General features: G+C 46.5%; 1 protein-coding gene across 1 annotated transcript; it reads left to right on the top strand.

Annotated features, from left to right (window-relative positions):
* The first annotated feature begins 6,083 nt into the window (after positions 1 to 6,083).
* On the top strand, positions 6,084 to 9,362 carry S1PR1 (sphingosine-1-phosphate receptor 1). Its single transcript, XM_032302004.1, has 2 exons — positions 6,084 to 6,315; positions 7,956 to 9,362. Exon 2 carries the CDS (start codon positions 8,118 to 8,120, stop codon positions 9,264 to 9,266), a length of 1,149 nt encoding a protein of 382 aa, XP_032157895.1. The 5' UTR covers positions 6,084 to 6,315; positions 7,956 to 8,117; the 3' UTR covers positions 9,267 to 9,362.
* Positions 9,363 to 9,708: the final 346 nt, after the last annotated feature.

Raw genomic sequence — 9,708 nt, 5'->3', positions numbered from 1 at the left:
ATATCCAAATAAGAAGTCTGTAATTTCTCCCATACTCTATCGAAATTATCCTAAACTTATTTCCAAATTGCGATAGTTACACCCTACAAATACGAGACAAATATACAAATTCTGATCGATCTTTTTTGTGTGAATTCCATCAAGAGTGGAAAAAACATACGGCATGTTTAGTAATGATATATTCTGAGTCATCAAATATATTCTGAAGAGAGGAGAACTTCTGTTTTAACTGGGTGTCAATGAGAATCAAATTCCCCAATTACAGTTTACACATGTCATCCCTGGAATAACTTTGCCCAGACTAGATTCTGGCTCAGACTCACATGACACTGGTCCTACATGTTTATTTCATGACAGCCTGAGTAGCCATGGTGTAGAAATAGTCTTGAAAGTAATTTCTACACTAGGGTGGCTGGAAATAATATGGAAGCAACTGGAATCTCACTCACAGATCCTTCTAAATTCAATCTAAATGTAGCCCAAGCTCAAGTTCCCCTTGTTCAGATCCCAAAATGCCCACATCAACTCCCAAACCAGCCCGTATACACAGGGACATGGAATAGTAGAGATTTCCTAATGGAAAGAGACAGCAAGCTTAGCCAGTCATTTTTAAAATTCCTTACTTTTGATATTTGTATAATCACGTAGACATATTGTTAGGACTCTTTCCAGGACCTTGGAAATGAAATTCTAAAGTTTAAGCTACATTTAGCTTCAAGGTTAATTTACCTCCGACAAAAGCAATGAAATTTTGGAAAACAAATTTTTGTGTGTAAATGGCATGTCAGACCAGAGAAAGTTGAAACCTGAACTAGAAGTGGAGGATCCAGAAATGAGTGAACATCACACTAAAGATTCTCAAATAGGATCAGGAAAAGGAGGCTCCAGGTGTTTCTGACGTGGTGGTAAATGCCAGTCTGAAAACAAGAGGATTAAAGGTGAAGCATCGACTGTAGCAGACAAATGATGCTTCACACACCACCAACCCCACCTCTTTCTAACCCTGTTATACACATTTTTTCCAAGATTTTACTTTCCACTCTTTTTCCTTTCTGGTTTTTGAATAAAATGCCTTTTTTTTAAATCAAATTAAGATTAGCAGCCAATCTACAGCCCTCTGTCTCCAACCTATACGACAGGACAAGGGCCAGTCCCCGTTTCAGCAGAAGACTGGAGGTTTATTTTCTAAATGGACAATCTCAGAGGGTATTTGGACACAGGGACATCTGTGCATGGAGGTCCCCATCACTGTGATTCAGTTCAAATTGAAACACTGAATGATCAGATTCTTTCTCCTTCTCTCCCCTACCTTTCTTGATTCACTTCAGAAAATAATAGAAGGAAGACAAGAGATTTTAGAATTCCTTGCTGACAAAATTGACCAGTCCAGGATTAGAGATCTATAAATATTGGTATTTGGGGGCCCTCCAATAAAAGAACATAGCCTGATTACCTAGCACCCTTCCGCTGACAAACCCCCTACAAGGAGTTTTAGTTAGTTTCCAGCCCTGTCTGAAACAGAAATGGACAGCCAGAGATCACCTGGCAATTGAGAAAGCCACTGACTCAAAGAACCAAGATCAAAACAAATGGTAAAAGAAAATGATAAAGAAAAAAAAAAAAAGGAGAAAATTTTGACAACAACAATAGCATTCTAATATTCTTGGAGGTAAGTAAAGATATGGGATCCCTGAAACAGAGACAGCGTTCTGTAACAGTGAAAGAGTCAGGAAAAAAAGAGAGAGAGAGAGAAAGAGGGAGAGAGAGAGAAGAGAGAATTTAGACTCAGAAGTCTGATAACACAAAAGGAAATAGTAACTGAGGAGTCAAAAGATAAAGTTGAGAAATCTCCCAGAAGTCAGAAAAAAGATTAAGATATAGGAAATGGAAAATAAATATGAGGAATATTTATTATAAAAACTTCCTGCACAGTCTATAATTTGAACAGTAGGAGTTTCAGAAAGAGAGAATAGGGAAATAGAGAAAATGAAGTTATCAGAGAAATAATTTCAGATAATTTCTCAGACTATACAGGGCCCATTATACGTCCAGGAGAGGACTTGGAAAATCAAGATACATTATTGTATAATTCTGGAACACTTGTGGAGAAAGAGAGCATTTAGGAAACTGAGGCTCAAGGAAGTTAAAGAACTTGCCCAAAGTTACCCATCTGGGAACTGGCAGAATGATGGATGAAGCCAAGGCTGTCATGTCCTGCTACATAGTTCTGAGTGGTGGCAAACAAGAGAAGAGAGGTTTATGTAGGGACCTAGTTAGTATGAGGAGAAGACAGTGAGTTTTTGGGAACAGAAATAAACACATATTAATGTAAGTTGAAGATAAAGAATCATCAGAGGCCAAGAATTGAAAGTACAAGACAGAGAAGGAGTAATAGAGCCATATCTTCAAAAGTGTGGTGGGGGATTTTGCACGGTGATGGGGCAAGGGTTTGCCTTGGTTAGGAGTAAAGCCATGGGCAGGAAGTAAGGGTGGGTGAAGCTGCTGTTAACTTAGAGGAGAGGAATCTCAGTGACACTGTTCTCTCCACTAATAGGAGGCTATTTGCTCTCCTAGGAATAGATGAGGGAGGGGAGGGCTGGATCTTTAAAGGGGATTGGGGGTGGTGGTGGAAAGTACCTGGAGCATTTAGGAAAGAGATTAGAATTGCCAGACTTAGCAAACAAAACATACAGCTCGCTCAGTTCAATCTGAGTTGCAGAGTAATGACAGATAATTTTTTTTTAGTATACGTCCCAAATGTGACATGGTATTTTCTCTGGCAACACTTACAAAGAGATTGTAAAGCATGCATAAAGAACAGTAAAGTTGCTTTGAAATGAGAAATGTGGAATGGTGCAACCTCACTGTGAACTGGGCATCTGATGGTAACCTCACCGCCGGGAGAAGTAAGGTAAAACATCGGGCTGGCTTTCCAGGCAGCAGCGGAAAAGGGAGCTGGGCTGAGAGCCAGGAGATAGTTTGAGGATGCAATTCTAGGGCCTCTCCTGAGAGCAATGGGAAGAGATATGTGTGGGAACCAGAGACTTGGAATTGGCAAGGAAGCCATTGCTGCAAATAGTTCTGTCTACTTTAAAATTTTGCCCGACTGGTCATCTACATGTTACATCTTAGAGGTGTGTACTAAGGGTGGACATTTCTAAATAATCACCTGCAATATCTGGGCTCTTTAAAACACTGGAGTAATACTGAATCGATGTCCTCACCAGCAGTATTCGCAAGAAAAAGACTGATTTTCCCCATGTCATTCTTTGACATGTTTGAGGTTTATTGTAGTGGTTTGGACATGTGGCTAAGAGCCTATAGCCAATCTATGGTCACAGACCACGTTAACCAAGTTACTTAATATAATATGCCTGGGACTCAGTTTCCTTATTTGTAAAATTAGGGTAATAATCATTCCTAACTTGTAGAATCATTGGAAGAATTAAAAGAGTTTACATGTGTAATACTTAGAATCTGCTACCCAAATATACAACCTTACATTAGATGTTACAGGTAGATAATGAGAAGTTTTAAAGTATGTTCATTACTATACATTTGTATACACTGGGTCGGGAAATATATAGTCAAGAAATCAGTGGTTTTAAAAAAGACATTCATAGGGGAGGGGAGGCATAAATAGGCAGAACACAGAGGATTTTTTAGGGCAGTGAAAATACTCTGCATGATACCATAATCATGGCTACATGTCATTATACATTTGTCCAAACCCAAAGAATGTACAACACCAAGAGTGAACCATAACATAAACTATGGACTGTAGATGATAATGATATGTCAGTAGACATCCATGAACTATAACAAATGTACTGTGCTCTCTCTCTCCCACAAATAAATAAATCAATCTAAAAAAAATACACTCTTTAAAAAAAAGTCTAAATGATTTTAAAGGTGGTAAAAGCAGAAATAAATTTGTCTTGCTAAATAATGTAATATTTAATAATTTTTTTTTAGATTTTATTTATTTATTTGACAGAGAGAAATTACAAATAGGCAGAGAGGCAGGCAGAGAGAGAGGAAGGGAAGCAGGCCCCCTGCTGAGCAGAGAGGCCAATGCGGGACTCGATCCCAGAACCCTGAGATCATGACCGAAGGCAGCGGCTTAACCCACTGAGCCACCCAGGTGCCCCAACACTTCAGTTACTTAACTATTTATTGACTGAAGGTGTTTGAACTGGGAGCCATGACATCTGGGATACATGGCATTAAGTTGTAGAACCTAGCTCCACCATATACTAGCTGGGATATCTAGTGAGTAAAGCTGAGTGACATTTCTCTCATCAATAAAATGACCAACAATTAGATATCTATCATGATAGATAGAGTTTGGGTGTGCAATTCACTTTAATTCTTTTCCCTTAACTCATAAATTAGTGGTTGGGGTGGATTTTACCTTATGTTGTACAGGGTAGACTCAACATACTTCTCCTTTTTTTTTTTTTTTTAAAGATTTTATTTATTTACTTAGCGGGGGAGAGAGTGAGAGAGGGAATACAAGCAGGGGGAGTGGGAGAGGGAGAAGTAGGCTTCGCCTAAGCAGGGGGCCCCAGGAGGGGCTGGATCTCAGGGCCCTGGGATCATGACCTGAGCCTAAGTCAGACACTTAACGACTGAGCCACCCAGGCACTCCACATATCTCTTCTTTTAAGTAAGTTCTCAAACCCAACCAGAGCCCTAGAATCTAGAGGACGGTTATCTTAGTTTCTATGCTGTATGCATGTACTGTTGTTGAATTTGTGGCTATGTGCGGGGTGCAACTCGTTGATGAAGACTTTCAGGCAGCTGTGAACTTGATTTTAACTGTCGTTTGATTTCTTCTTTCGCAAACTCATAAGATCCCAGAAGCCAGGGGTCTGTTTATTCATTTAGACTCCTTCTGAGTCATTCAGGTACAGGGTGTGTCTGTCAATTGAAACTGCACACGGAGAAGTTTTGCGTTCACATCTGCCAGGATGGGAAGCCCATGCGACCAGGGACTGAGTGGAAATCTTCAGTGTCGCAGCAGGGCAGGGCAGAAGTGCTCTGAGTTTGTCATTTAGGCGGAGCTGACCAAGGCCGACTGTACTCTCACGGTCTTAAGTAGAATCTAAGCGAAAGAAAAGAGTAGGCGTGTTGGGAGCACTGAGGTTTTGGGGCCTTTGAGTTTTCCTGAGTAGAAGGGGAGAGAAGGGCACCGGCCTCAGACTAAGCTGGTTGGGTGCAGCGGCTTCTCCGTTTTGGAAGTTCTTTAGCTGCCCAAGCTTTTTAAAACTCTCACGCCCAGCAGCTGCCCATCTCCCCAAAGGAACACGACTGGCCAGAATCTGTGACACAAGGCTGACCTTGCGCCCAGTTGAATGAGGGAAACCCTTACCCAGCGTCTCCCCAGGGCTGGCCCATCTCACCGCGAGTCCCGGGAAAGCCACCTTCTGTCCCTCAGACCGCAAGTTTCAGGGCAGCAGCGAGATGGGGGGTGGGGGGAAGTAAAGGAACCCCCGGGGCCATTCTCCCTTCTAGGCTGCTGCATATCTCCTCCGTGTCTCTTGCAGCGCCCTGCCAGTTTCTCCTCCCCAGAGAGCGGCGGGGGTTCTCGGGCCTCGGCCCCTGTTTTCCCTGCCCGCGCAGAAGCGGCCGCGGGGGCCCCGTCCTAAGTCCCCGGACTCCGATCCAACCAAGGACTCCAGCGTGTAGGGGACCAGAGAGGTGCGCTGCGAGACCCCGGGCTGTCCTCTGCGTCCTAAGACTTCTCAGGAGAAAAGTTTCCAAAGGCTCCCCACCTCCTCTCTTTTGTAAGACTCGGGAGAACGGTCTCCGAGAGTGGCGGACAGCAGGGCAAGGGCCGTGATTTATACATCAGAATCCAGGGGGCACCAGCCTCCGTCCCTTCTCTGTTTTCTTTTCTTTCTTTCTTTTTTTTTTTTTTTTCGGTTGCCTGTGGGGGAGGAGTGTGTGTGTGTGTGTGTGTGTGTCCGCGCTTCTGCCCCAGATCTTTCCTGGACAGCGAGTCTCTGCAGCCGAGATCCGGAGGCCCCCAGCCACTGGCTGAGGGCGTGGGGGTTGAGATATTAACCCCTCCCCGCCTCTTCCTAGAGAAGCCACCCAGCCTCAGCGGGGCGCTCGGCGACTTCAGCTAACGGGCCGGCGTGGGCCGCGGCGAGCAGTGCTGGCCATTGGAGTGTGCGGCTGCGGAGGGAGGGGACCCCGACTCGAGTAAGTTTGGAGAGCGTCGCAGTCAGTCCCGGGCAGCAACAAGATGCCGAGCGCGCAGTGGAGACCCGGAGCTCTCCCAACGCAACTTCGTCCTGCCTGAGCGAGGTAGGGGACTGCGCGCCTTGCCAGCGCCGGTCGAGGGCGCGGGGGATTCCCGCTGCAGGAGGTCTTCAGTGTTAGAAAGGAATTTTTAAAATCGGAACGGGGAGGGAGGGAAAGACCAACTTTTGAAACATCCATACTGGGCGCTGGAAACATTCATCCCTGGGCTACTAAGGAGCCCAACCCAATCGGATTGTTCTTGGGGCACTTGTGGTTTACGAAGTTTGGAAAAGGGTTAAGTCCAACTGTAAACCCGACCAGGGATGGGGGATAGTGAAACCTGCGGTTGGTCGCAGAGGGAGGGAAGGCGCTTATATTTGGAAATCCTATAGACAAAGAATATGGGGGTGGGGAGGTAAGGGCTTAAAGTTGCACTGGCGGCGAGCAGGGTGCGGAATTAGGTGGAAGAAAATGCACAGCGTCTAGGCGCGAGCAGCCTCTGCTCTCCCTGTTACGGCTGTTTCTGTTACTCCACTTCTTTCACATTGCTGCGTTATCTTGAAACATTACAAGCAGACTTCTGCTAACCAGTGCCGTTTCATTCTCTCCACACTTTCTAGTTCTAAGAGAGGAGGCAACATGTTGGGGGGAGGGCAGTAAATGAAACGGCCGGCTGTAGTTCAGCAATGCACCAGCCCTACATTTATGTTTCCGGACAGAAGCTCTGAACTTGGAATTAGGAATGTAGTGGCATGTATCGTTATCATTAGTAGTATTAACTTCTCTATTTTGTCTGTGTGCCCATGTGTGTTTTGGCCAAACCCATAGTAATTAAACATACTCCTTATACAATCAATGACTGTACTAAATTCCTGGGATTTGTTGCAATCTCTTATGAATGTTTTTCACTGAATACCTTAATATTTTCTTGCACTGGTTTACAAGGAAAAAAAAAAAAACTAGAAGAAGAAATTAAGAAAAAAGCAGTTGCTTCACAGAAGCGTAAGCTTTCCTGTTTACCGAAAGGCCTGGGCGGGCTTGGCTGCCCACACCCCTCGGACCCTGAGCACACCTGTTCCTAGAGAGTTATTAATAGAGCCCAAAGAATGACTTACTCTGTCAAATGATTTTTCGTGCAAATCTAATGTGTTGCAAGGGGATTAGGTGGTGGTTCTCAGCTCTTTCAGCTGTGTGGTGGTAGAAAGCAGAGGTGGTGTGCGTCTCCACCTTCGTATTAGCGGTTGGGTCTCTTCGAAGGAGAGACCAAGAGCTGGTGGTGAACCGGCTGGCGAGCGGGCCAATGCTTCAGAGAACCTCCAAGCTGGAGACTTGAAGGAGGTTAGAGGTGGGGTAGTGAGAGGCCCGGAGAGGTGTTACAAATGGGGCTCGCTTCTCTTGTTTTTCCATTTCCATTTTGGTGTGGCACAAGAGAGTTTTCGTCTTGTTCAGTTGGGAGTTTTCAATTTGGGTAAATTTTATTTTTTCTCCCTCCCTTCCCCTTACTTCCTCTCCCCTTTATTTGGCAAGAAATGTGAATTTGGTTTTTTGTTTTTTTTTTTTTTTAAATCCCAGTCTTTGCACTTTCTCCAAGTTTCCTTAAAACAAATCCAGACAAAACTGGAGCAGTGCCTTAGTTAGAATGAATTATGCCAGTGTACTGTGGCTTGTTCCCTGACGCTCTCCTCTTTGTGACTTGTTTAAAGCTGCGGTTTCCGAGGGCCTCTCCAACCAAGGAAAAGCAAAAACGCCGGGATCTCTCCGACGGAACCACCATCCCCCGCATCAAGTGAAGGCTCGCTCGGCCTCGCCCTCTAGCGTTCTTCTGGAGAAGCGCCTCCCCCGGATTCCTGGAGACACCGTGCACCATGGGGTCTACCAGCATCCCGCTGGTGAAGGCCCTCCGCAGTCCTGTCTCCGACTATGTCAACTATGACATCATCGTCCGGCATTATAACTACACAGGAAAGCTGAACATCAGCGCGGACAAGGAGAATGGCATTAAACTGAGCTCGGTGGTCTTCATTCTCATCTGCTGTTGTATCATCCTAGAGAACATCTTTGTCTTGCTGACCATTTGGAAAACCAAGAAGTTCCACCGACCTATGTACTACTTTATTGGCAACCTGGCCCTCTCAGATCTGTTGGCAGGAGTGGCCTACACAGCCAACCTGCTCTTGTCTGGTGCCACCACCTACAAGCTCACCCCCGCCCAGTGGTTTCTGCGGGAAGGGAGTATGTTTGTGGCCCTGTCTGCCTCCGTGTTCAGCCTCCTCGCCATCGCCATCGAGCGCTATATCACGATGCTGAAAATGAAACTCCACAACGGGAGTAACAGCTTCCGCTCCTTCCTGCTGATCAGCGCCTGCTGGGTCATCTCCCTCATCCTGGGCGGCCTGCCCATCATGGGCTGGAACTGCATCAGCGCGCTCTACAACTGCTCCACCGTCCTGCCGCTCTACCACAAGCACTATATCCTCTTCTGCACCACGGTGTTCACTCTGCTCCTGCTGGCCATCGTCATCCTCTACTGCCGGATCTACTCCTTGGTTAGGACTCGGAGCCGCCGCCTGACCTTCCGCAAGAACATGTCGAAGGCCAGCCGCAGCTCAGAGAAGTCGCTGGCGCTGCTCAAGACCGTGATCATCGTCCTGAGCGTCTTCATCGCCTGCTGGGCGCCCCTCTTCATCCTTCTCCTGCTGGACGTGGGCTGCAAGGTTAAGACCTGCGACATTCTCTTCAGAGCTGAGTACTTCCTGGTGCTGGCCGTGCTCAACTCGGGCACCAACCCCATCATTTATACCCTGACCAACAAGGAGATGCGCCGGGCCTTCATCCGGATCCTGTCCTGCTGCAAGTGCCCCAGCGGGGACTCTGCAGGCAAATTCAAGCGACCCATCATTGCCGGCATGGAATTCAGCCGCAGTAAGTCGGACAACTCCTCCCACCCGCAGAAGGACGATGGGGACAACCCAGAGACCATTATGTCCTCTGGAAATGTCAACTCTTCCTCCTAAACGGAGCGCTGCCGACCCTTGGAGAGAGTTCTTGTGTGGTGACCCACCAGCCAGTGTTTGGAAAAAAAAAAAAAATCTCTGTCTCAACTGCTGCCAGGGAGGAGCTGCTGGGAGCCAGAGGGAGGACGGGCAGAGTAAGAGCAGCCTGGTGGTGCAGGGGTGTTGGCGGGTTAGTTCCTGTGAACAATGCACTGGGAAGGGTGGAGATCAGGTCCTGGCCTGGAATCTATTTCCTACCCCCACCGCCCAGCCGGGCCTGCCCTGGAGCTTTGATTTTGCACTGAGCCAAAGGTCTAGCATCGTCAAGCTCCTGAAGGGTTCATTTGGCCCCTCCTCGAAGACTAAGGTCCCAGTGTGAAAGCATCTGTGGGGAGCTTTGAGGAGATGTTTTCTTTTACCTTACTTTTCAGCCCAAGTGATTGTGTGCACTTCTGCTTCTCTG

Source organism: Mustela erminea, chromosome 10 (genome assembly GCF_009829155.1).
Source record: "Mustela erminea isolate mMusErm1 chromosome 10, mMusErm1.Pri, whole genome shotgun sequence".
NCBI lineage: Eukaryota > Metazoa > Chordata > Mammalia > Carnivora > Mustelidae > Mustela > Mustela erminea.
This window is presented reverse-complemented; position numbering and strand designations above follow the sequence as displayed.

Excerpts from the sequence above, each read along its gene's own strand:
- S1PR1 (XM_032302004.1), top strand. The coding sequence starts at position 8,118 with ATGGGGTCTACCAGCATCCCGCTGGTGAAGGCCCTCCGCAGTCCTGTC.